This window comes from Sminthopsis crassicaudata, chromosome 2, assembly GCF_048593235.1.
Source record: "Sminthopsis crassicaudata isolate SCR6 chromosome 2, ASM4859323v1, whole genome shotgun sequence".
Taxonomy (NCBI): Eukaryota; Metazoa; Chordata; class Mammalia; order Dasyuromorphia; family Dasyuridae; genus Sminthopsis; species Sminthopsis crassicaudata.
Window position 1 is genome coordinate 498,665,099 of NC_133618.1, and position 27,018 is coordinate 498,692,116.

General features: G+C 39.3%; 2 protein-coding genes across 3 annotated transcripts; one reads left to right on the forward strand and one right to left on the reverse strand.

Moving 5' to 3' along the window:
* On the reverse strand, positions 1–15,679 carry TRUB2 (TruB pseudouridine synthase family member 2). Of its 2 annotated transcripts, none has more exons than XM_074293786.1 (9): positions 15,447–15,679; positions 14,135–14,254; positions 12,307–12,438; positions 9,846–9,920; positions 8,755–8,816; positions 6,046–6,127; positions 4,575–4,647; positions 1,344–1,480; positions 1–857 (listed from the first exon to the last, which is right to left on the reverse strand). In XM_074293786.1, exons 1-9 carry the CDS (start codon positions 15,640–15,642, stop codon positions 586–588), a joined length of 1,149 nt encoding a protein of 382 aa, XP_074149887.1. In that variant the 5' UTR covers positions 15,643–15,679; the 3' UTR covers positions 1–585. The 2 variants fall into 2 exon arrangements, with proteins under 2 accessions (XP_074149887.1, XP_074149888.1); XM_074293787.1 differs by having other exon boundaries at positions 499–765.
* Positions 14,492–23,649, forward strand: COQ4 (coenzyme Q4). Its single transcript, XM_074293789.1, has 6 exons — positions 14,492–14,852; positions 18,215–18,311; positions 19,735–19,837; positions 21,418–21,547; positions 22,416–22,509; positions 22,935–23,649. Exons 1-6 carry the CDS (start codon positions 14,636–14,638, stop codon positions 23,119–23,121), a joined length of 828 nt encoding a protein of 275 aa, XP_074149890.1. The 5' UTR covers positions 14,492–14,635; the 3' UTR covers positions 23,122–23,649.
* Positions 23,650–27,018: the final 3,369 nt, after the last annotated feature.

Below are 27,018 nucleotides of genomic sequence, written 5' to 3' on the forward strand. Positions count from 1 at the left end.
GAAGAGACAAAGACCTGGTTTTTATTTGATTTCCACCCTCTCTGTAACAAAACCCATAACAATCCCAGCTATTAAATGCTCCGAATTCTTCATAGAATCCTTAGTTCTTCCTAATTCCTCCCTCTCAAGATTGATAGAAGGGATCCTCTCAAAACTTAAGTATTCAAGAATATAAATTCCTCCTCCTTTAATATCTTCCTCTTCTCACCACTTCTTCCTGGAATCTCCACCTCTCTATTGACTTTGGCCAGATTGTGCCAGAATCAACAAGGCTGCCAAGGATGCTGATTCAGAGGCTCTCTCTTAGCTATGTTCACTAGACTAAGAACACCAAGTCATTTCCTTATATCAAAGCCAGGGGGCAGGACCTTTTACTTACTAAACACACAAGGATGATTTTTAAAGTGTCCCAAGTCTTCCTCCTGGCAGTCAATGAACTCTAACCTCAGTCAGGTCGAGGCTCTCTCTCCTGCAATCCAGTTATTTGCCAGCTTCCATACCATGCAGTACCCTCCCCTGCTGTTCTTTCCTCAGGCTGTGCGCCTTATTCTACCTAGCACATGGGGAAAGTTTGTGACCTGGATGTTAGGAAACAGATTGTCCCACAAGGTCTGGATGGCCCAGTGCTCTGGTCTGGCATTTTTCAAGCTCCGCCTCTACTCGAGGGGCTGCTTTTTGGATCGATGTCTGAATGTTGTGAATGTTCCACTGTGTCCGCAGGAGGGCATCCTCCAGGGTGAAGACCCCATCTCGGGTCCGCCGCACCTGAGTACAGACCGCAGACGATTTTAGTTCTAACCCAATCTCGTGCACCACTCGACGGAGCAGCTGCTGGGTCTCATGCATGCACTGAATCTCTGCACAGAGAAAGGAATGTAAGGAAACACGTAAGTGCGGGAAGCAGAAAAGAAGAAAAGCAATCCATAAAAAGGAGCAGGAGGAAAGGGAACTGAGCAAGGCCAGAGTGAAAGAAATTCACTGGGGCAGCTTTTACAAGAGATGCCAACCAATCCTGGGAACATGCCTCTCAATATAACCTTTGCTCGCTAGGATTCTGCATCAAAGAATGATCTGGCACGAGACAGGAGACCACTTGTTCTCTGAGGTCTGTTATCTGGCAAGGTCCTGGCGCCAAGGCTGGGAAGAAGCTGGAGGCCCTAAGAGTGAGTGAGTGAGCTGCCATGGCACTGGATGATGTCAGGAGACTTCCTCTGCTCAGACCATCTGGGGTTGTCAGAAAGGGAGGTACTGCCAGCAGGACTGAGAAATGCCAGCCTTTCCCCAGGATTACCTTCAACCTCCTGTTCTCAGGCTGACAGGTTATCCACAGTCCCAAATCCTACCTAAAAGGAATTCAGGAGGAGCAAATTCAAGACATCGGATTCCTGTAATCAGCATTGGACTCTTGTCCATGGGCCGGATTAACCCTTTCACAGCCATTTCATAGGCCTCTTGAGTTTTCAGGTCGAGATTGGAATACCTAGAGAAGAAGATAACAATTTTCACTGACCACATCATAATAAGAGCTTGGAAATATGGTAATATGTCTTCCCTTTCCTAACTCCAAATGGGGTTCTCTTGAAAGGTGTCCCTTTCCCTTTTGCCTAACCAAAAATATTTTAATGTTATGAAGGACCAAGTAGATTCAATTCAATAAAAATTTATTGAGCAACTACAAGGTACTTTTGAGGATACACAAAAAAGACAAAACCCTTGTCCTTGGAGCACAAAGAATGAGGCCACAAAGAATACAAGGTAATATATAATCTAGGATGGCATAGAAGACATACACACATCTTATGAAATATGATTCATTCAATAGAAGGAGAGATCACATCTAGCTGGAGAGAAATCAGGAAAGGCTTCAAAAAAGGTAGCCTTTGACTTGGGTTTAAAAAAATAGATTAGGGGGAAGCTAGGTGGTGCAGTGGATAGAACACCGGCCCTGAAGTCAGGAGGACCTGAGTTTAAATCTGGTCTCAGACACTTAATACTTCCTAGCTGTGTGACCCTGGCCAAGTCACTTGACCCCAATTGCATCAGCAAAATAAAGAAAAAAAGAATAGATTGGATAGGAGGGGAGTCAAAAATAAAGAATAATGAGCAAAGACAGAGACATGGTATGGTCATTTAAGGAACAGAAAATATTTCAGTTTGACAAAAGAAGTAATGGGAGATGTGGCTGAAAAGGTAATTTGAAGGCATACTATATGGAAGTATAAAACTATTTCCCAAGTCTTCATACTCAGGATTACTTTCATTCTCAGAATACTGAGAATTTTTGGCTTTTCCTATAGAGCATTGGTAGATCAAACTCCTGACAAATGCCTTGAGCATCTCAAACCAGATTAAATGTGCTCGGAAAATGTTTCACAAAATAAACATAAATGATGTTAATTTGTGGTTTTTCTATTTGAGTTTGATATCATTGTCATAGGCAATGGGGAACCAATGAGGGTTTTTGAGTAGTCTTTGGGGATGATCAATATAATATTTTATGAACAGGAATCAGATCCAGGAGAAGCTGGAAGATCAATTATGATGTTGTTGCAATAATACAGAATTCTGGTCATAAGGGAAAAGAAATGAGATGAGATAACAGAACAAAATTCAATGAGCATTTATTAAGTGGATACTATGTATAAAGGCCTATATATGATGACAAAGCAAAAAAAAAAAAAAAAAAAGGAAAACAGTAGCTGTCCTCACAGAGCTTACCTTCTTGTGAAAGGGATACATCTTTATGCAGATATATATGCAAAAAAATTCCATGAAAGGGCTAACAACTAACTAGAAGGATGATCGACTTGCAAGAACCAGACCACAGGACTTGGCAACTAATTTGATGTAAAGGTTGAGGAAGAAGTCATCCATGACTCCCCAAATGTCAAGATATATTGATATTGATAATGCCATTAGTAGTCAACTACTTTGGGGTGAAGGGAAGACAAGTAGTTTTATTTTGGACTTAAGTCTAAGATGTTGGCAGGACATCTAGTGGATATATGACTTGGGAGCCAATTGTGTAGAAGTGATCATTAAAGCCACAGGATTAGATGAGATGGCAAAGGGAGAAAAAATGGAGAAAGAGGAGGAAATAACAGAATCTTGGTATAATATCTTTGGTTGCGAATCAGAAAGATGACAAATGTAGAAGCCAGAAAGATAAAAAATCAGAATCTGTAGATCCAAGGAACACTATAGAATTAACAGAAAGAAGAGTGCTACAAAGAAATTAAGGAAGCTGAGAGCTAAAAAATTTGCTAAGATGATGACTGGTAATTGGGTCTCCCCGTCTTCCCCAGGAAGTATAGAAGCTAATCACAATTAGATCCTACTTTAATAGGAATAGGAGCTCTGACCAGCTATTTTCTCAGTGCCTCCCTGCTCCATGGATCTCACCATAGTAATACTGAACATTGTGGACACTTGATCAGCTTACCAAACAGCTAAGAGCAATTCAGAACTCCCAAATTCAAGAGATCCACCATCTTTAACCTCCCCTGGTAGCAGACTAAACAAGTGTGCACCTCCTTTACTTTGCAAAGAACAGCAGTGGGGATTGCTTACAAATATTAGAAAGGGAATGAGTGAAGTAGAGGAAGTAATGATAAAGGGAACTCAATGGGGTAATGAGGTTGAGAGGATTTGTTGTTCCTGTTTAAAACATGGATCATCTAACCTTGTATATAGACAGAAGGGAAGATGTTAATAGAGAGGAAGTGATGAAATATACAAGATAACAACCAAAAAAGGAAGGTCTCAGAAGAATCAGGAGAAGAACAGAAATAATGTTAAAAAACAAATAAACTCTAAAAGACTTAAGAACTATGAACAATCAATAATCAAGAATGTCTCCAGAGAACCTAGGGTGGAGAATATTACATACGTGCTGACTGAGAAGAAACAAGATGAAGTACAATATATACATCATATATACAGCACAGTATTGCATTCCTTTTGCCTGACTATATTTACCTGTTGTGAAATGTTTTTTTCTTTCTCTTGGTTTTCATTTGGAAGGTAGGTTTGGACAAAAGAAGGGGCAGCAGTAGTGAGGCTGACAACACTGTCATTTTTTTTCCAGTGCATAAAAGAGAACAGAAGGAAATACAGACAAGTAGGACAATGAAATGGAGATTCAAGGTTTCATATGAAATCTTTTTTTTGTGTTTTGTGGTATATGAAAACTTTTTAAATTTTCAAAATTAAAAACTATTAAAAAATTTTAAAAGAAGTCCTTTTTCAAGTAAACGAGGGAGAATCCCACCAAATAACAAAAACACCTAAGCCTTTTCAGAAAAATGAAGCAGGATCATCTGTTGAATAAGAAGACCAGGGATGCCAGACCTGGAGGAGAGTGGACAAGTTGTGGGAATGGCAACGTGAAAAATCTGGCAGACAGAATATCTGGGTGACTTCCCCAGGTGCTTAGGAGAATAGACAGGAAAGACATCCCACGACAAGAACCACAGCCAAGACAGCATGGGTACTGGCAACAGCCTGGATTCCAGTCTCATTGATCACCTGCAGTGGGAAGGGGTGAGACTAGGTAGTCCAGTCTTGACACTTACGTTACCATTGCCTTCTGATGGGAGCCTTGGATGACTGCCAGGATTCTGCTGAGCTTCTCTGGGGTCACATGATCTGGGAAAAGCAATGGATATTAGAGGAGAATCACCTGCATGACATGGGGCAAGAGGAAGCTGCCCTCATCCTGCTCAGTCTATGTCTCTTTATAGTTTCTCCAATTCCTCCTATTTCTCCTCTTCAACCTCTGAGTGGGACCGCACCCTGACAAGGTTGGGCCTTTGCAACAAACTCTGCTGTACCCACAGAAGCTCTCTGGCACATCTTGGGATGCCTTCACCTTCCCACATAGCTCACCCATTGGGATCCGGGATCCTAGTACTTAATGGTGTCTTTCTTCCCTCTCCTTCAGGGCAAGTGGGATGATAGCTTTGTGAAGTAGAGCGTTAATCAGCAGAGGAAGGATTCTCTGGCTAATGCTGAAAAAGGTATAGTTATCTGTCTCCCCTACCACCACCCAGATACTAAACTGTCATAATCACTAAAGAGAATGAGCAAAGCTACTCAAATTCCACCCACATGCTTCCTTAGGCTCCATGTTTTCCTAATGTTTTTTCTCTTCCTTTTAAAATTCATTTTAGTCTAATTTCATCTGGATTAACACAATGTGGGAGAGCCCATAGTTTGATCGCTCCTTATCTTGTACCTTCACACAAAAGGTTCTGGCAATATATGAGCCTCAGGCCACTGGGGAACTAATTGGGGACAAATATATCTGCTGTCACTGCCTAAGGGTAAACCACTGGGGAAGTCAAGAGTAGTCTGCCTAAAATACAAGAATTCAGTCAGAATTTTGGTTGAGGAGCAGACCTGCTAGGAGGACTGAACAAGAGCACTTAGATTCCTAGAATCTTAAAATGACAGAAGACTTTAGGTGTGCAGACACCTGCAAGATCACTGCAAGAATCAGAAGATGGGTTTCCAGCTCCCACTTGAACATTTTGAGTAACACAAAACTCATAAAGCATCCTATTTCACTATCAGGGAATTCTTGCTTATTTTATATTGAACCAAAATCTGCTTCCTTAATTTTTGCCATAGCTATTGGCAGTGTCCTGAAGACTAAACAGGGATACCAGGATGAAAGACTTTTAGAGCCAGAAGAGATCTAGTCCAGCTCCCCCAGTTTAAACATAAGAAAAATAAGACCCAGTGAGGTTTTAGATGGTTTGGTCAAAGTCACACGGGTAGTAAATATAAGAGCTAGGCAGATGGGGAGCATCAATTTTCTCATTCTTTCAACTGAACCCCACAGAAACATCATAGCTTAGGTCCTTGGATCCTAAATTGAATGTTATTTTCTTACTGAAACCTCAAGCTCGTCTAACTGAGTGTTAGCAAAGAGACTTTAAAGTCAAAACCCTTAAAGTCCTTAGAGAAGGACTAGAAACTTCACACAATTAACAGCCCCAAGAATATTTATTCCCTATTCCCTGGGCTTTCACATGCACTTACCATAAGTTGTCTTTTCAATCAGCCTTCCTTCATCTGAGAAGTCATCTGTGGCTTTGCCCAGGAGCCCACGAACTGTGTAATCCTTTGAGAAGGGAGATGGGGAGCATCAATTTTCTCATTCTTTCAACTGAACCTCACAGAAGCAGCTTAGCTGAACACTGCAACTCTAGAGCACTACTGTGATTCCTACCAGATAGCCACTACCTTGCTGAGTAAATTCCACAAAGTCAAGTGACAGCAAAGCCTGTCACCCAATATTTATTATTCACCCACAGGTTGAGAAGCAGGCCATCAAATATACCATATATACTTCAAATGTACCCAGTTTGCTAGGTATAGAGCAGTATATAGCAGACAGTCCCTTCCCTCAAAAGTATGTCTTCTTTGTTCCTGACCATTTATTTATTTATTTGTTTTTATTAATAGTTTTTATTTACCAGATATATGCATGGGTAATTTTACAACATTGAAAATTGCCAAACCTTTTGTTCTAATTTTCCCCCTCCTTTCCCACCCCCCAAGATGGCAGTTGAAATGGGTTCATGGCTTAAGACATAAAGGTGATACTATAAACAAATCAGGGAAAGTTTATCTATCAGATCTTTGGAGAAGAGAGGAATTTATGATCAAACAAAAAATAGAGAGTATTATGACATGCAAAATGGATAATTTTAATTACATTAAATTAAAAAGATTTTGCATAAACAAAACCAATACAGTCAAGATTACAAAGGAAGATGAAAGCTGGGAAACAATTTTTACAGTCAGTGTTTCACATAAAAATCTCATTTTTAAAATATGGAAAACTGAGTCAAATTTATAAGAATATAAGTAATTCCCTAATTGATAGTCAAAGGATATGAACAGACACTTTCCAGATGAAATTAAAACTAACTATAATCACATGAAAAAATCCTCTAAATCACTACTGACTAAATAATGCAAATTAAAATAACTTTGAGGTACCACCTCATAATCTAGCTAGATTGGCAAATATGACAGGAAAAGATAACAAATACTGGAGGGAATATAGGAAAATTGATACATTGTTGGTGGAGTTGTGAATTAATCTAGCCATTCTGGAGACTAATTTGAAACTATGCCCAAAGGACTATAAAACTGTGTATATCCTTTGATTCAGCAGTGCCTCTATTACTGGGTCTGTTTCTTAAAGAGATCATAAAAGAGGGAAAAGGACCCGCATGTGCAAAAATGTTTGTAGCAGCTCTTTTTGTAGCAAGGAACTAGAAACTGAGTGCATGCCCATCAGTTGAAGAATGGCTGAATTAGTTATGGTATATGACGGTTATGGAATATTATTGTTCTATAAGAAATGATCAGCAGGATGATTTCAGAGAGGCTTGGAGAGACTTACATGAACTGATACAAAGTGAAGTGAGTAGAACCAGGAGACCAATGTTCACCATAATAAAAAGACTGTGTGATGATCAACTATGATAAACTTAGGTCTTCTCAGCAATACAGTGATCCAAGACAGTTCTAATAGACTTGGGGTAGAAAATGTCATCTGCATCCAGAGAAAGAACTATGGAGGCTGAATGTGGATGGAAGCATAGCATTTTCACCTTTTGTTTTGCTTTTTTTCCCCTTTCTCATCAAAATGTTTTTTCATTTAAAAAAAGTTCTGTTTTTTTTCTTTCCCAATGTGACCAATATGGAAATATGTTAACAAATGATTGTACATGTATAACTTATATCAGATTGCTTGCTATCTTGGGCTTGTGGGTTAAAGGAGAGAGGGAGAAAAAAACATTTTGAACTCAAATTTCACAAAAATAAATGTTTAAAACTATTTTTATATGTAATTAGAAAAAATAAAATACCATTAACATAAAACAAAAACCAATATTATCTCTTGATGTTCATCTTCATAAATTCTCTCCTCTTAGCAAACTAGTCTAGAGTCCCCCAAACATAATGTACAGTGATCCTCCATACTTTCAGGATCCAATTTCCCCTCCAGCTTTAGCCTTAAATAACCTCTTTTCTAAATTTATACCCTAGGTTAATATTCTTCTTTCTATGAACCCTTCCTAACACACAGTGACCTCTCCCTCCCTGCTCTGAACTTCATCAGGGCCTCTCTGTTCTATTCAATGGACTGCAATGAATCCCACACACCCAGTGCTGTCTTGCAATATCTTTTTCGGTATTACTTAACTCATCATGTAAATACACATGCAGGTGATGAGTAAGTAAATATGAATAAATGAATGAATAAATGAATGACTTTAAGATTCTTAAGGGCAGGGACTATGTCTTCTGTTCTTTTGTAGTCCTTACAATACCAAACACCTGGCCTTTCACACTACAGGTATTTAATAAATGTTAATGAATTAATTCTCTCCCTCACTCTTCTTCTCCCCACCAGAAGCTGGATGAATTCCTTTCTTTCAGATTCCAGGTGTGGGTGAGAGGCTATGAGACCCATTCAAGTGCTATAGCCTGAAGTACCAAGTTCAGGCCTTGGGGAAGAAAAATAATAAGCCCTTACCTTTGAACCTTCATACTTTACAAGGAATTTCACAATCCAAAACCTTTGCAGATTTTCATAACAGACATATGAAGTTCAGTAAAACAGGAATTATGATCCCCACCCATTTTACAAATGAAGAAACTAACACTCATTAAATGATTCACTGGAGATCACTTAGCTAATCACTAGAGCTACACACCCATAGCAGGTACCTTGGTGAGATGGGCATTGTAGATGTCTGTGAGCAGCTTGTTGCCATGTCCCACTCCGAGCACTAAAAAATACCAATTTGACAGTTCAGTTACAGAGCTCCCTAGACCCTTCAAGCCTAGGAGTTTCAACCATCAGAATCACTGTCCAGTAGATGCCTAAGCTATCATACCAATGGTTCTTGCTCCGATCCTGCCTTGATTTTCAGCCCTGTTTTCTTAACTATTGTCCTGTCCTATCACAGAAGGGTAATAAGCATATAAGATTCTGGCCTAAAATTTTTCTGGACAAATTCTGGCCTCAGTTTCTTGATCTGGTTGAAGGAGAAAATTCTCCTAATTTCTCATGTAGAGTGAAGAAAAAGGACAGCAAGGGAGAGGAAGAAAAATTTGGAACACAAGGTTTTACAAAGGTGAATATTGAAAATTATATTTGCATGTATTTGAAAAAATAAAATATTAATTAAAAAAAAAACACAGCAAAACGAGATTATGTCTGTCCAGCCTGAATCTAAATGGGGACTGGGGGGTTGGGAGAAATACAAGAAAAAAATACAAAGGACTGACTGTGACTGGACCCATCTAGAGGATGTGGTCACTGACTCCTCGGCCACAAACAGCACTGAGGCAGCTGCCAGTTGGCTCTCATCCCTCTGAACTAGGACACTGTGCTTTCTGATGACAGATACATCCAAGTGCCTACCAACAGGACCAGAACCACATGCTCATACATCCTAAATGTGATCATGTATTTCCTGATTCTTGGCCCTAGGACAAATCCAAAAGTTTTAACTACCCTCACTGGCCTATAACTTCTACCCTTACATATCAAAGACCTGGGTCAAGAGAGGGTCAGGAAAAGGAATTAGAATAGCAGAGCAAGCAACAAGGAATGACTGTAGGAAAGATTCTAAGAGCAACTTCTTTTGGCCTTGACACAAAATTTCACGCTCCTTTCATGGGGGTTGGGAGGGACAGTTACATTCTCTTTTATCCTTCCCCTCCTCCTTCAGGCAGTTATCTCTTGTTAATCCCACCCTCCAAGAAGCCATCCTCCTCTCCCACACATCCCAAGGCATGCCAGCTCTGCCTACCAAGCACTCCAGATGACTTGACATCCAGTCGGTGCCCAACGCCCACCTTCACACTGGTGTATTTTGGCCCTCTCACTGGAAAGAAATGAGATATGTGAAGTTCCTGCATTAATGTAACAGTAGCATTTTGGGGGCCCCAGGAAAAAAAAAAAAAAGAACTCTTTAGAAATCAATGAGAATTCTAGAAATAGGACTGACTTTGAGATAGGGGTGGGGTGGTATAAGATTTTCCTCCAATTTTTCAGTCAACTTCAGTGAGTGACTGGTTTTCAAGATTTATTTGTTTGAAATATTTTGCTCCAAAAAAATTCAAACCAGAACCAGTTCTGGATTATAAATCCCATTAGTATTGGTCATGAAAAGTCCATTTTCTTCTCCCTGAAGATGTAATCATTTCATTGAGCCCAGGATGAAACTGAACTATGACTGCTTCTAAGCACAAATAGGAAAGAAAAAATATACTCAAAAGAATTTTCCTTGTGCACAAAAGGTTCCCAGACTAACTCTGGCCTCAGAGTAAATACTCCTATTAAATGATGGCATAAACCCTGTCATTTATCCCCATGATTGCAAGGTTTGTCCCCATGATTGCAAGGTTCTGAGAAGAATGAAAATAGGAAGTCAGGGCACCAAGTTCCATGTCCAGACCCACCTTAATAAGTGTCCCTGAATGTACCCTCCAGGGCAATTGAGTTTTTCAGCAGAGAAATGATAAAGCAGCATGCAATGCTTATACGTCTAATCAGAATTGGCAAGCTACTGCCCTGCCTGTTTCTACATGATTAAAAATGATTTTATAATTTAAAAATGACTATATTTAGCTCATAGGCCATACAAAAACAGGTAGTGGACCAAATTTGCCTGCAGACAGTAGTTTGCCAACCACTTTTCTAGAGGATGAGGAGAACACTGTAGAAGTAGCCAGCAGGCCCAGAATAAATGACTTGACATCATCAGGATTTTCCTATACATTTATTTTGCTTATTTCCTATTTACTTATCTTGGGGCAGCAAAGAGATAGATCAACAGATTCAAAGTTGTTATAAGATCTCAGTTCAAATACTAAACTTCACCATTTACTTTTGGCATAACCTAACAGTAAGTCACTTTTATATCTCTGGGTATCCGTTTCTTAACCTATAAACCAAGGATACATCTAAAATCCCCTGTAGCTATAAATCTGAGAATTTGCCTCTTCCTTATCCCACAATCCTTGGCAATTATCCTCTGACAACTTATTCCATTATTCTAGTTTTGGATAATGATATAGTATTCCTGAAACCATGTATACACTATAAATTTATAGTATTTAATCTCAATTGAGCCATTAATACAACTCTCTTTAACCTTTCATTTCTCCCTACCTGTTCTGATCTTGCTGGATATAAACATATCAAATCTTCCCCATCCTTAAGAAATATTCACCAGATCCTACCATATGTACATATAGCATGTATAAGCATACATATACATGTTGTCTCTTCCATTAGAACAAGGGCTCTTGACCTGAGGTCCATAGATACCCAAGGGTTCTATGGAGAGATTTTAGGGGATCCATGAACTTGAATGGGAAAAAAGTACAAATTAATTTTAATATAATTATTTCCTTTGTGATCCCATTTTATGCATTTAAAAACCCATTCTGAACTAAGAGCTCCTTGTACGTAGTAACGGCAAGTTTATGTGATGATCAGCTATGATAGACTTAGCTCTTTTCAGCAGTGCCTTGATCCAGGACAATTCCAATAGTGTAAGGATGTAAAATGCCATCCACAACCAGAGGGAGCACTATGAAGACTGAATGTGGATTGCAGTATAGTGTTTTTGCCTTTTTTTTTTTTTTCTCATGTTTTTTCTCTTTTGGTTTTTCTTACACAACACAACAAATATGGAAATGTTTAGAAGGATTGTACATGTTAAACCTATATCAGATTGCTTGCTGCCTGGGGAGGAGGATAGTGGGGGAAGGAGATCGAAAAAATTTGAAACATAAAATTTTATAGAATTGAATGTGGAAAACAAAATAAGACTGAGAAAATCTCCAAAAACAAAAACCTCTTCTGAGATGTGTTCTATCAGTTTCACTAGATACCAAAGGAGTCCAAGGCACAAAAAAGATTAAGAATTGCCTTAGGAGCAAGTTCCTTGAGGGCAGAAACTTTTATTTTTAAAAATTATTTTCACCAATAACTGTTATAGTCTTTATATGTATAATTGCTACACGGTTTGTCTTTTTAATGGGTGATGGATGGGTGAAGGATGAAGGAGGGCATTAACTTGTAATTCAAAAGTTTTTTTAAAAACAAATAATTAAAAATCCATGCCTCTTCCCCCCCCCCAAAAAAAAAATCATACCCATGGTTTCTTGGTAGGCATTTAAATACTTGTTGCTTAGCATTGAATGACATCCCCAGCCTGCTTTATGGAGGTGATGCCTTTAACGATCCCAAAAACATCTTACCTAATGAGTGTTCAGAAAGGGCTGGAACACTTTTGGCTATGAGGGTTAGTTCTCCCCCTTCACTTCCTTCCTTGGGGGCAACCAGGAATCTGATGTGCTCTTGAGGGGTATATTGTTTATTTGAGTTAAGACCTGCAAGATGAAGAGATAATATGGAGCAATAGAGGAAAATTAAAAGGTAACATAGTTTGGATATTAGTAACTACTTCTGGGTCTGGAGCTATTCTTCTAACCTTGCCCAAGACACTTCTAATATCAGATACCCGTTTTCCTGGTAAAATGAGGGAAATGGAATTGAGATGACCTTTAAGAGATCAGCAGTCTAATTCAGAGACCAAGAACAGTTCTCACTGGCAGAAGCCAGAGGGTCATAAACAACTTAAGTGTCCAGGAGCCAGACTGGTAACCTTGGAGTCCAAAGCCTTAATTCGGAATCCTCCATTGGACACTTCCTAGGTACAAGTCACTTAATCTCTACCTTCCAGTTTCCTCATCGGCATTAAGAGGATAACAGTAGCTACTTCCCGGGTTGTTGTCAGAACTATATGAGATCTATGTAAAGTGACTTGCAGACTTTAAACAGCTTATATAAATGTTAGTTCTAAGGGAAAAAGCATGAAAAAACCCCTGTGGAATGGTTTCCTAGTCTCTAAAAGAGGGGATGGGGAGATTGGTTTATCAGATGTCTGCTAGTCTACAATTCTAAAATCTAGGGCCCTGGGGAGGAGGCAATAAGGGAAATCTTGCTTGAGGAGAGGAGAGGGCCCTGGTAGGGGGGGGAAAGAAAGGAAACCAGGAAATTATAGACAGATTATACTATTAAGAGTTTCCTATTTAGATGAACTCATATGTACAAGCTATATTAGATTACTTGCTGTCTGGGGTAAAAGACACAAGAAAAATTTGAAACACAAGGTTTTGCAAGGGTTAATGTTGAAAACTATCTTTGCATGTATTTTGAAAAATAAAAAGCTATTATTATTATTACTTTAAAGAATTTACTATATGGCAGGCATAAAACATGCTTATTGTAATGAGAAAGAGCAGGCTACCATAAATAAATCCAAGGAGGAGGGTCCAAGTCAGGTGGAGAGGGTGGGCTAAGGAGAATGCTAAAAGAGGACAGGGAGGGGTGGCTAGGTGGCGCAGTGGATAGAGCACCAGCCCTGAAGTCAGGAGGACCTGAGTTCAAATCTGATCTCAGACACTTCCTAGCTGTATGACCCTGGGCAAGTCACTTAACTCCAATTGCCTCCCCCCCACACCCAAAGGAAAAAAAAAAGTATGTAGGAGATCATCTAGACCAGGGTTTCTGAAACTTTTCCCACTTTCAACCCTTTTTCACTCAAATTTTTTTTTAAAGTACCCTGGACATATAAGTATACAAATTAAACATTTACTGATACTTAATCATAAAGAAATTTGTTTTAATTCTTTGGTATACATGTTTATTTTTACATAAAGAATTAAATCTTGAAATAACATTTACTTTTACTATTTTTTACTATTGCTTTTTACTATTTTTAATTTTTTAAAATTTTACTATTTTATTATTTCTTTTACTATTTTCACTATTGCCAAATTTTTTGTGACCCCCACATTCAGTTACGTGACATCATATGGGGATCACGAACCACATTTAAACTGCTCGTTTTTAGAGATGACGAAACAAAAAGAGGGGAGTGACTTATCCAAGATCACACAGCAAGTCTGACAGAGTGGGCTCTTATTAAGTGCTGGAAGCACGAAGTTAGTGCATAGAACCGGCCATGGAGAAGAGGAAGGGAACCAGGGAGGAGTACAAGGGCCAGGGAACGAGGCTGTTCACCCTTCAGGAGCTTAAATTCCACAGTGTCCCGCAGATGTTTCCAGTTCAATCCAGGTGGCTTGTAGACCGCGAAGAGTCCATTAAGACGACTGCATTGCAAGGACTCCATGCTTACTTTCTCTGGAAAACAACGGAAGTGACGTAACCAGTGTCCAGGAAATGCGGCCCTTCGCTGGGCGCCGCCATACTATTAGGCCGGAAATGGTACTTTCTTACTGTCCCAGAGAGAAACATTACTCAGGCCGAGAATAGGACCGCTTCAATCTGGAGATAACATCCATTTCCAGCAAGGATTGCCCCTTCTCTCTAGGTTTATGATAGTAGAATAAGAGAGAAAGGTGACTATCTCTCAAGGATAGGGAGAGGTCCAAGAAGAGCTGGGAAAACAAATAGCTGGGAGCTGACGAGTGCGATCGCACTACTTTTGGCCTCCGCGCGGCTCCGTCGCAGCTGGTTAGGAAGTGGATTATTTTGCTCTTCCTTCCTAGTGGAGCCGCTACCATGGCGACGCTGCTCCGAGTGTCGCGGCTCCCCCGTCTACCACCCCGATCCCAATTTGGAGTAGGGCGCCCGATTTCGTCCTCGGCGACTCTCCCCGGCGGCCGCAGCCCGGGCCTAAACCTGCTCTACCCGGGCCACATACCCACCAGCCCGCTACAGAAGGCGCTGCTAGCGGTCGGAGCCGCCTGCATGGCCCTCTACGATCCGTACCGTCACGGTGAGCTTAGCGACAGGGACCGCGGAGGTCAGGCTCCCATCTCCTTGTGCACCGGAGGGAACGGAGGCTCAGAGGCCAAGGGAAGTCCCAACACCTCCAGTTCCAAAAGGGAGGCCGTCTCCCCCGTTTTTTCATGGTGCTTTGAGCTCTCCCGCTGCTGACCCTCCGCCTGAGGAGGGGTCAGGCTTACTCCGGGTCAAAAATGAGTTTATCCCAGTTCCTTTGGGGGGAAATTCTGAGGTCAGGAGCACAGCCAAGACGGAACCTCCCGATTACGGGTTCCTGACTCTTTCTTGCAGGGCCCCTTGGCCACTAGATGATCACTAATGTCCTTGTGGGGGATCGCCAAACTCCAATCTCCTTTCTCCAACAGAGCCCCCTTTCCCCCTCCCCCTCCCCCTCTCGTCTGGTGCTTTCTCCCTCGTAGTCCCACTTTTAGACCTGAAAGAGGATTCAAAAGTCTACTCTCATTTGATAGGGGAAAAAGTCAGGCCCAGAGAAACAGAACGCGTTATTAACTTGTTAGACGGGCCCAAATATTGGCGGGCCTTAGGGGCAGAGCCATGCCTGGCATCCTGGTTTCTGATAACCAACCTGATTTCCTTCCCACCGTTCCAAGCTGCCCGAGGGCTGAGCCGGCCGCATAGAGTACCCGCCACCTCTCCCAGCGCAGTTCTTTGCCCCTGTTTAATTGCTGTAGTTCTGGGCAAGTTAGTGCTGTCTGTGCTTTTTGTTGTGCTCGCCAATAACCTGGTTTAATGACCGTGTCTAAGGCGCTGCTAGTTCTCATGCAGCGCAACCTTTAGAGCCCAGAGAGAATCAGCAGTTACCCACGACAACCTCACGTTATGGAAAACAAGACAAGAAAAAGTGCCGGGACACAGCGGGGCCAGTTGTGGAAGCTTTAAATTGCAATCCAATAATTTTTTAAATGTACCGGTACATTTTGTTTTGACACAAGACACTATCAAAAGGTCATATTTGGAACTATAAGGGATTTGAAATCACTCCCTTACAATGAACATTATCCTGAAACCATTTATTGGATGTTTATAGGAATGAGTCTTTAAATTTTAATACTGTGGTATTAGCATTGATTGGTATGATTCATCATAGTGTTATTACCTCTCCACATTGACTTTATTTGCGTCTTTGTGATTATTTTGAATTTATTTTAATTAAGTTTTCTTTATTCTGTATAATCTCATAAGTCTTTACTTCCCCCCCCAACCACTTCTTAAAACTTAGAATTTTTCATGACCTAATCATACATTCGTGTGCCACAGTTTGTTCAGCCACTTTAAAATTATTGGTTACATAATTTGTTTCCATATTTTTGTTATAAAGAATAATATTTCTATTTTTAAAAATTTGTATATCTGGGTCTTTGCTTACTGTCATTATCCTCTTTGAGATATCGGCCTGGTAATGGAATTTCCAAGTCAAAAGATTTAAATAACTTAATAGCTTTTCTTCCATGGATTCAAATTTTTTTCTAGAATGGCTGAACCAATTAGTAGTTTCACAACCAGTGAATTAATATGTCTTTCCTACAGCCCTATCAATACATAAATATTCCCTTTCCAATCTTTTAGCATCTTGGCTCTTTGATGGGTGTGAACTTAAGTATTTAATTTACATTTCTCTCTTTATTCTGGGTACTGTTTTAGATAATTAATAGTTTGCAGGCCTTCTTTTGAGAATTGTTGGTTTATACCCTTTGGCTACTTGGGAAATATAGGTTTGTTTCAATTTCCATTTTGGATGTCATATTTTTAACCATTTACTTAATGTAAAGATTTTTTCCAGTTGCTATCTTTTCTTCTAATTTGGACAGCACTGATTTTGTTTGTGTAAAAACTTTTAAATGTTCTTTATTCAAAATTATCCATTTTGCCTTTTGTGATCCTTTTTATGCCATATCTGATTACAATTTCTCTCCTAAGATACTGAAAAGAAATAAAAATTTCATTTTTTAATAATATAACTTTTTCTTTATATAGTTTATCTATTGGGAATTTATTGTTGTATAAAGCATAAGATAATAATGTAAATTCATTTTTCCCCAGACTGCTTTCCCCAAGATTGTGTTCCTGGATTTGAGCACTAGACTTCTCTCTACACATTTCTGTCTAGATCTTACTTATCTTATCTAATTCAGTGATCTTACTTTTTTGTTTTCTATCTTGTACCACGTAATTTTGATAATTACTGCTTTATGCTCTAGTTTGAGATTTGATAACACTTAGCTGCCCTTCCTCCTATTTTCATTTTGTATCTCAATAGCTCTTACTATTCTTTTCCAATTATTACTCCATGAACTTTGTTATTATTGTGTCAAATTCCATAAAGTATCATTTTAGTAATTCAGTAGAATACTAAATTTGGAGTGTAATTTGAGTAGTATTTGTATTATATTAGCTTGCCAAGAACATTGAATATATTTTAAATTCTTTGTTTTTGTAAATCTTGTTTTATAGTTGAAGTCTTTGAAGTCCTGAATGTGTGCTGGCAGGTTCACTATTTCCACCCCACCCTGCTATTAGATGATCTCTAAGGTCCAGGGCAGGTCACGCCTGTCTTGTCTGTTTTTAATATCCTGCTTGCCAGCCCTTATCTGAAAAATGTGGGGGTTGGATAAGATAACTTCTCAAGTCCCTTCTAGGTGTAACCTTTATGGACCAACCAGGGATGCACAATGTATAGTTTCCTTCCAACTCTTAATAAGAGTTTGAATTAGATAATTTGAGAGCTGGAAGCTAATCTAATTCAATTGTGTCATCTAATTCAGTCTCCTAATTTTAAAAATGAGGAAATTTAGAGCTCAAGTGAAGTTTCTGGCCCAAAATGTCACACTAAAAACTAGTGACAGACAGGTCCCTTCAGTGTTAGTTTAGTGCTGTTTCTGCCATTCTATACTTTAGGTCGTAGGCAGAGACTCCCTCTTATAAACACGGCCTATCTGTGCACTTGTCTCTACGCCTTAAAATTCTTTGTATCTTTTAAGACTTTTCCATATTTCCTCCATGAATAAATGAAATTCCTTCCTTGAATGTCATCCCACCTCCTCCCACCTGAAAGTGGCATTCCTTCCTCAAAATCCTCAAATCACTTTGAATTTTTCTCCTTTTCAGTTATTCCTATTCTGCTTTAACTTTTTTTTTTAAATGCTTAATGCTTGTATTAAGTTTTTTGAAGTTATAATCAGTATCACTTTTCATCTTAATATTCTCAGAACCTTGAGCATGTTTGGAAGGACCTGAATTTCTTTCCCTTACATCTTACTGCAGACTTCTGCACACAACTCAGCACTCTGAGCTGGCCCCGATTCTTTCACCATACACTCATCTCTGTCCTTTCAGACATGGTTGCTGTTCTGGGTGAGACCACAGGATATCAAGCTCTGAAGGCACTCAGGGACCGGATGAGGAGGGACCCCGAGGGTGCCCAGATCCTGCAGTAGGTCCCATTTGGGGCATGGGATGGGTTTTACTTAAATGGACAGTTTGGGGGTGGGAACAGAAAGAGGATTCTGACATCCCTCAGTCCAAAGCCCTGTGTAACAATGGGTAGAATGCTGAACTGGAGGCCTTTCTTGGCTTAGATTCCTCATCTGTAAAAAGAAGGAGGTTGAATGAGATGACTTCTATGGTCTCTTCCAGCCCTGCCCATGTCCTGAACCTTACATAAGGTTACATAAGGCATTGTTCATTGAACTTTTGTCTGCATAGAAACAGCCTACAGGATAAAATCTTGATTCCTTTTCAAGGAAAATGCTCTACTCCCTACTTCTCCAGACTTCTTTTCTGTTAACTTCTTATACAGCCATTTCCTGGAATGCTCTTCATTCTCCTTTCCAGTTATTCTTATATTCCTTAAGTCCCAGCTGGAGTTTTCCCTGACCACTCCAATCCAACAATGAGCTCTCTTTTCCTTTTCTGAACTTCTTAGTACCACTGATTTTGCATTTGAAGTATATTGCTTCCAAGGCAATCCTTGTATAGAAAACGCCATCTGCATCCAGAAAGAAAAGTATGAAAATTGAATGTAAATCAACAAATACTATGTTCACTTTTTTTTTTCTGTCATGTTTTTCACCCCCAACATGATTCATAAAATATTATGTTTTTAAAAAGTTAATATTCATGTAAAAATACATATGTGGAGGAAAAAATAAAATTAACCAATGGTATATCTATTTTTTAGATATACTATACCAATTCTTCATTAATTTTTTTTTAGTTCAGTGAGGTGGCTTTTTTTCTTTTTTTTGTTTTGTTTTGCTTTTAAACTTTATTAATCTTACCTTTGATTTTCAGGATTTCCAGCTGGTGATTTTTGTACTATCTTGGAATAATTCTGATGGCTTAACTTTATAGATTGATTCAAGGTTTGCACATAAGATCTTATTTGGTCCTCATATAGCAACTTTGTAAAATAGTTGCTACCAGTACTATGATTCCCATTTTATAGATAAGGAAAGAGGAGCTCATAATCAAAAGCTAGTAAATGTAGAAAGTGAAATTTGCCTCTTTCCTGACTCCCAAACTACTACTGCATTCTGCCTTTCATCCTATTAATTATTCTTTCATGCTTGTACCTACTCTTTATTCCCCCAGAGCTTCTTAAGGGTAGAGACAGTATCCTGAATTTCTTTTGCATCCCTTCATATTAATAAAATGCCTTGCACAGAGTGGCTCAATAAATGCATATGGATTGTGATTTTCTTACCATTCCACATCTATCTGATTTATTCTCTCCTCAAACCCTAATCTAGCTATAAGTTTCATATAACTTTTCTATGTATCACTCATGCCTGTTAATCTTTCTCCACCTCTTAATTAGCCCATTCTAGCTCCTGAATCTTCTTCTCTGTCCACAGGGAACGACCTCGGATCCAGCTTTCCACCTTGAACTTGAACAAGCTCCGGAATCTACCAGAGGGCTCCTTTGGTTGGGAGTATGCCCACTTCCTTGATGTTAATGTGAGTATTTGTTCCATATATACATATAAGGACCCTGGGGGGAGTAGGTAAAGGTAGAACCATGGTAACAGTCACCAGACACCATAGAAATATCTTGGGAGTAATTATATTAGCACCCTGACCTTTTAGCTTAAAAGGTCTGCATTTTGTCATCTGATTATGAGCAGTCAGATCAATAAATTATAAAAGCCTCTTATCAAAGCAAAGGGAAGGTTGATAGCCTAACAGTATGGCTCTTGGCTCCTTTCTGTGTCAACCTTTTAGTCAATCTGAGTATATTAGAATCCTCAATTTTCATAATCATTCAAGCTTACTTACAACCCCCGACCTAACATAGGCTTCCTCTCCTACAAGAGACTGACAGATTTCACCTGTATTTTTTGAAAACTAGATTTCTCCAATTCCCCCAACAAATTGGTTTTCCATATTATCGCTCTAATTAGGGGACTAATCCAGAAAGTATCCCAGGTAGCTATCCAGGGTCAAGGCCCTAGAAAAGGTATAACCTCTGACCTAATCCCTTACTTAATCATAATGACTAGCTGTGACACAACTGTGCCCCCAGACTCTGCTAACCCACAGAGGATGAAGTAATAAAATTGCCTCAGGGTTCAACTCCTGCTTCCCGGAGTCTGGCATTAAGGGTCATCCACAAAAGTTTAATCTGGCTTCTATCTATGGCATTCCACCAAACAAGTTAAGGTGGGTCTCTCTCCTTAAGACCTTTTAATAATCAAAAACTGCATGAATATGGGAAGACACAGAAATAATTGAACTGTGAAGAGAGCACTTCTTTTAGTACTAAAGAGACCTGTGATTTCATCAGTACATATGGATAATCCCTCTGGTGATTCATTAGATAATTTCTCCACACCCTCGTAAAGGTGAGGGTTCTTTGTAAGAGCTAAAACTAATAAAATGTACCCCCTTCTGAGCCTTTGTATGAGTAGAATGAGGGAAGTGCACATCTATTCTGCCCTGAAAGGACAAGGACTCAAGCTTTTCCAGCTTGTTAGAGCAACTAGATCCTGTGCTCAAAGGAGAACTTGGTGGAAAAAATAATTCATAAAATAATTAAACAAATGAAAATGTCCTGTATGCAAACAAAGAGCCAAGTGCATGGTGAGAAGGGGAAGTCAGGCATCTCTGGCAGAAGCAAGGGGATTCCTAGCCTTCAGAACTCACTCTTCGTACTGCTGATGGATAGACAGTAACTCTAGGAGGTCCTAGGAACAGAGGAGGAAGCTTGGTGTGCTTATGCTAAAAAAGAAAAAGACCTATAGCATATATACTTATATACATCAACCCATACCACCAGAGGGAGATGCTAACACTCCTCCTATTTGTAATGTGCTTCTGTTGACATTTTGTTTACCTTTCAATGATGCCCTTGGTATTCATTATAACGTGGTTTCATCTAGATATAGATTTTGGAAGCAGGAACTACATGATGTGATTCTTTCATCCCCCTTCCTATATACAACCAAGGACTAGTGAGAAATAGCCAGCCTATGTGGAATTGGTAGCAAAGGACGAGGAAAGCTGATGTGACTGAGTGTGTGGGGGTATGTGGCTTTCAGAAGGTATCCCCAGACACACGAGCACCCACCCGCTTTGTGGATGATGAGGAACTTGCTTACGTGATCCAGCGTTACCGTGAGGTTCATGACCTACTCCACACTCTTTTAGGAATGCCCACCAACATGCTTGGTGCGTGAGTACTCATTCTGATGGGAACAGAGCCTGGGAGGTTGGGGGTGGGGGGAGATTATCTGAGCATCTTAACTCCAAAGGACAAGAACTGTGAAAGCATCTGATCAGGAAGTGAGCTGATAGTTTGCCCTGGCCAAACTAGAGACAAGCACTTGCCTCCTATTATAGGATCCAGGTGGAATTGGCTGGCTCCTGATCCTCCTCCTCCAGCCCAACTTGAAAATCTTATGAATGAACATTTATTAAGGGCTTTATTATGTACAAAATCCTGGCCAAATACTGGGGATATAGATTTAAAAAAAAAAAAAATGGGGCAGCTAGGTGGCGTAGTGGATAGAGCACCAGACCTGAATTCAGGAGGACCCGAGTTCAAATGTGGTCTCAGACACTTAACACCTCCTAGCTGTGTGACCCTGGGCAAGTCACTTAACCCCAGCCTCAGAAAAAAAAATGTCCATGCCCTGAAGGACTTCACATTCAAATTGGGAGCCACTGTAGTTTTGCTTCCTGGAATGGTGACTTTGGGAATTGGGCTAGAAGTAGACTCAATGGCAGGAGGGGAGAATACCATTCCCCAGGTTCTTGGGTCTGCCTTCATATTGATAAAAATGGGTCAGCAGTTAGTGGGTGATGGAAAGAAAGTGTGTCCTTTCTCTATGGTGGTTGCCTTCCTTAGTGAGGGTGGTAAGGCCTAAACTGGAAGCAAGGCCATAAGGCGGTAAGGGGGAGGAGATGGTTTGTCTTTCCTGGTACATGCTCCTCTGGGCTCTGGATGTTTTGCTGCTTCCATCCTACAGAGATAGGTAGCAGGACCACATATAGGGACAGGCCCCTATCACTACCTATTTTCTTTCCTTTTGTTCAGGAGAAGTAGTGGTTAAATGGTTTGAAGCCATCCAGACAGGTCTTCCCATGTGTGTCTTAGGAGCTGCCTTTGGACCCATCCGACTCAGTGCCAAGTAAGTTCCTTTGTGGCCTCTTGGGTGGGTGTCCAAGCAGGAAAAAGAGCTGGGGGGCAAAAAAGCAGGAAATAGGAGCAGGAGCCAGTGTCCTGTCAGTCCCTGCATTCAGATTTAAGAGATGTAGCAATCTGCTTAAAGCTGCACTGATGTCATATAGTGAGAATGGTGGGCCAAAAGGATGCCTCATTACAGCAGGTTGAGATTTAAAACTTGCTAACTACCCCAAACCTGCAGGTTTATTGATACATATTTAGGCTGCTCTTGAGGTTGCAGTCATTCATCAAATTGTATTCAGCTCATCCTGTGTACTAGGCATTCGGTAACAGGGAAAAAATGTGAGAGTTCTTATCCTCAAGGACCTTATATTCTAATGGGGGAAGTATCCGGTGGGATTGGAATAATGGCTTTTTCCCTACCCACAGGAAGCTGAAGGTATTGACATCAGAGTTGATTCCCTGGGCAGTACAAAATGGCCAAAACTCCCGATGTGTCCTCAATCTCTACTACGAACAAAGATGGGAACAGCCACTAGAAGCCCTTCGGGAGGAGCTAGGCATCAGCCCACCCCCTTCAATGTGGACAGGCCGTACTCAGTCCCCAAACCGCTGATCCAACAGGTTTATGCCAACTCAGTGACACTAGGCAAAGGGCTGCCCTACCCAGGACCTTCGCACTTTGTTCCCAGGGACATCTAGCTCCTGATAAGAGGAAGAAGAGAGTTCAGCTAAATGGATTTGGGGATATGGTTATCTCCTTATCTGCCAAAAGAGATGTGGGAATCAAAAGAATCTACTTATTTGTTCAGAAAAAAATCTCTTCAGTAAGCCAGAAGCAATCCACTACTCCCATGTAGGTGGAATGGAATAGGCTCAGTACAGAGAATTCTATTGATTTCGTAGGCATCCATGGCCCCATGAATTAATTTACCCTTCAGTCACGTTGCTTTCTCCTAGAAGAATTCCCTCTACTTCATTTTCTCCCATTATTTTACCCTCTCCTCTCCCCTTATCTCCAAATTCAAGAATCTTTTTGGCTAGTTTGGATAGGAAACAAGGCTGTCAACTTTCTGGATCCAGAAGTGGTATAAGAAGGGATGTTGTTTTCATGGTCTTAATAAATCCCTCTTTTGGACTCAGATTATTTCTTTCTCTTCTTTTTTGTCAGATAGATTGCTGGCAGTCCTAAAACCTCACTTCATCATTTGCTATGTAAAAGAAAAAGACAACATTTTGCTTCTCCCTGTTTTCTAGGTTGTCTCTCTTCTCCTTCATCCATACAATAGCCATGCTAGGGGTTTTGGGTGAAGGTTTCAGAGTCTGTCTAAAGGGAATTGAGTTAGCATTTTCCTTATATGAGAGCCAAAGAGTAAAGAACAGAAAGATAGGTGGGTGAAGAATATGACTAAGTACATGGAACATCTTTTGCTCTGGGTCCCTTTTGAAGTTGTGAATAGGGGACAGGTATCTGCACAAAGCCAGACTCTGCTACCTGTCCTTATTGTGGGCCATTAGGTTTATTGTCTAGTTCCTCCCTACAACTGGACTTTAACTCACCTGCTTGAAGCCCTCTCAACTTTTCAAGAAGAGTTTAGAGTAAATAAAAACCACATCTCCTTAATTCATGCTTTGAAGTGCTCTTTAAGACTTTCAAAGTAATTTTCATACATAGCTCATTTAAGATGCACAACAGCCCCACAGATATTTTAGATATTATTTCCATTTTACAGATAAAGAGAGATCCTGAGGCTTAGAAAGATTAAGTGACTTGCCACTGTTTAATAAATATCAGAGGCAGAATTCAAACCCAAGACTCCTAGACTAAGATTTTTTACATCTTAACACACTGCCCTATTTCACACAGAAGGTGTGAATCACTAAGATTAGAGATTTCATTATTCTTAAGAATTGGTACAGAAGGGTCACCCAGGGACTATATGAGTCTAATCATAAAATGGAAATAGAGATACAGGTTGTTGGAGAAACAATTGCTCATGAGTAAGTCAAGCCAATATAATAAAAATGATGGTTCTAAATTTAATTTGTGTATTCAGTAATCAAACTAAGGAAACACATAATTAAATTCATATAAAGGAAAAAAGGCCAAGAATCTCAAAGATAATGATGAAAAAAGTGATCTATCAGTAGCATCCCTCTCAAACAGTACTACAAAATAATAATTAAAATGACATGGTACTAGTTATTAAAAAATCAGCAGAACAGATCAGGTTTAGGTTCACAACATGGAATTAAATACAGTATTTGATAAACCCTGGGACAGTCACTCAACTGCTGTTTATCTCAGTTTCCTCAACTTTAAAAATATACCTTACAAAGTAGTTGTGAGGATTTAATAAAATATTTGTTAAAAAATGCTTAGCATAGTTCTTGGCACACAGTGGACACTATATAAACATTTACTCTCCCTTTTGTTTCCCTTCCATTCCCTTCCTTTTTCTTCCTCTTCTTTTTCTAAAGATTCCAGTTACTAGGGAAAGGACTCGTTGCTTAACAAAAACTGTTGAGAAAACTGGACAGCAATATGGCTAAAATTAGGTATAGACCAATATCTCACACTATACACCAAGATAAGGTACAAAACTGATCCATGATATTAAAAATCAACAACAAATGAGAGAAAAAGGATGAAATTACTTTTCAGACTAACAGGGAAAGATGTGATAGGTCACAGAAGACAAAATGGACAGTTTTGATTATAGCACATAAAATATAAAAGATTTTATACAAATAAATCTAATGTAGAAAAATGTAAATGGAAACAGGAAAATGACTATTAATAATTATTAATTTTTTAGTGGTGAGGAAATCTGGGGTTATTTCCCCTTTCTATTTCCTCATTCAAAGCCAATTTCCTGAGAAGGACTGAGCCCAGTAATATCAATATATAAAATCTAAATATATATATGCACTAAGTGATGTAGCATCCAAATTCCTAGAGGAGAAGTTAAGAGAACTGCAAAAAAAAAAAAAAAAATAGATAGTAAAACTTTACTAGTGGGGGATCTCAACCTTGCTCTGTCAGAACTAGATAAATCAAACCATAAAATAAAGAAGTTAAGGAGGTAAATAAATTTTTGAAACGGTAGATATGATATACTTTTAGAGAAAATTGAATAGAGAAAAATACTTTTTTCTCAGCAGTATGTGGAACTTACACAAAAATTGGACCATGTCTCAGGGCATAAAAACCTCAAAATCACATTTGGAAAGGCAGAAATAGTAAATGCATCTTTTTCAGATCTTGATGCAATAAAAATTACATGTAATAAAGGGCCAGGGAAAAATAGACCAAAAATTAATTGGAAATTAAATAATCTAATCCTAAAGAATGAGTGAAACAACAAATCATAGACACAATCTATAATTTCATCCAAGAGAATGACAGTAATGAGATGACATACCAAAGCTAAAGAAGTTCTTTAGGGGAAGTGTTATGTCTAGATGCTTGCTTGACTAAAATAGAGAAGATCAATGAATTGGACATGCAACTAAAAAAGCTAGAAAAAGAACAAATTGAAAACCCTCAATTAAACAACAAATTTGAAATTCTGAAAATAAAAGAGGAAATTAATAAAATTGAAAGTAAGAAAACTATTGAACTAATAAAACTGAGTTGATTTTATAAAAAAGACTGGGCCAACCATGAGACATTCTGTCCAATCTTGGGCAGACCTCATCCAACTGAAAGCCTATTTCTGATTAAAGTAAAAATCTCATCTAGGAGTATTCTAGTTCATTGCACTCAATCTACATGATCTAGATGAAGATCCTTTTTTTTTTTAAATTGGGGCAGTGTTTTGACTTGAGATGAGCCTCTTTGTCCAAGAGTGACATGGGTAAGTCAAGTCCCCCAACCTCTCAGAATAAGTCTGCGTCTACAATATTCATGTTCTCATTAATTGTTAAGCAGTCAAAACTGATTTCATGAACACTCATTCTTCCAAGGATGTTTAAGCTTAGATGAACTCAGTGATTTATCTTTGGTTTCCGAAAGAACCACTGACCTCAATTTATTATCTCCTAGCCAGAATTAATAAATTGATTAATTATTACCCAAAAATTCTGTCTCTCAGACTTTTTCATTTATCTCAACAGGGAAGGGGGGGAGGGGGGGAGGAAGGGGGGAGAGAATTTTCACATGAAGTTACTTGGATAAAGTCCCATTTTCAAGATATATAAAGAACTGATTCAAATTTATAAGAATAAGAGCCATATATAAACAGATAATTTCAAAGGAAGGAATAAAAGGCATCAATAATCATTTTAAAATGTCTAAATCACTAATAGTTGGGAAAATGGAAATTAAAGCAACTTTGAGGCTCTACTTCAACTTTCAGACTGGCAAGGATGACAAAACAGAATAAAGAGAATGAAAATGTTGGCGGGTTTGTGGGAAAATAGACACATTGTTGGCAGAAGTGTAAGCAGGTCTAATCATCCTGAAAATCAATCTGAAAGTATTCCCAGAGATTTACCAAATTCTATATGC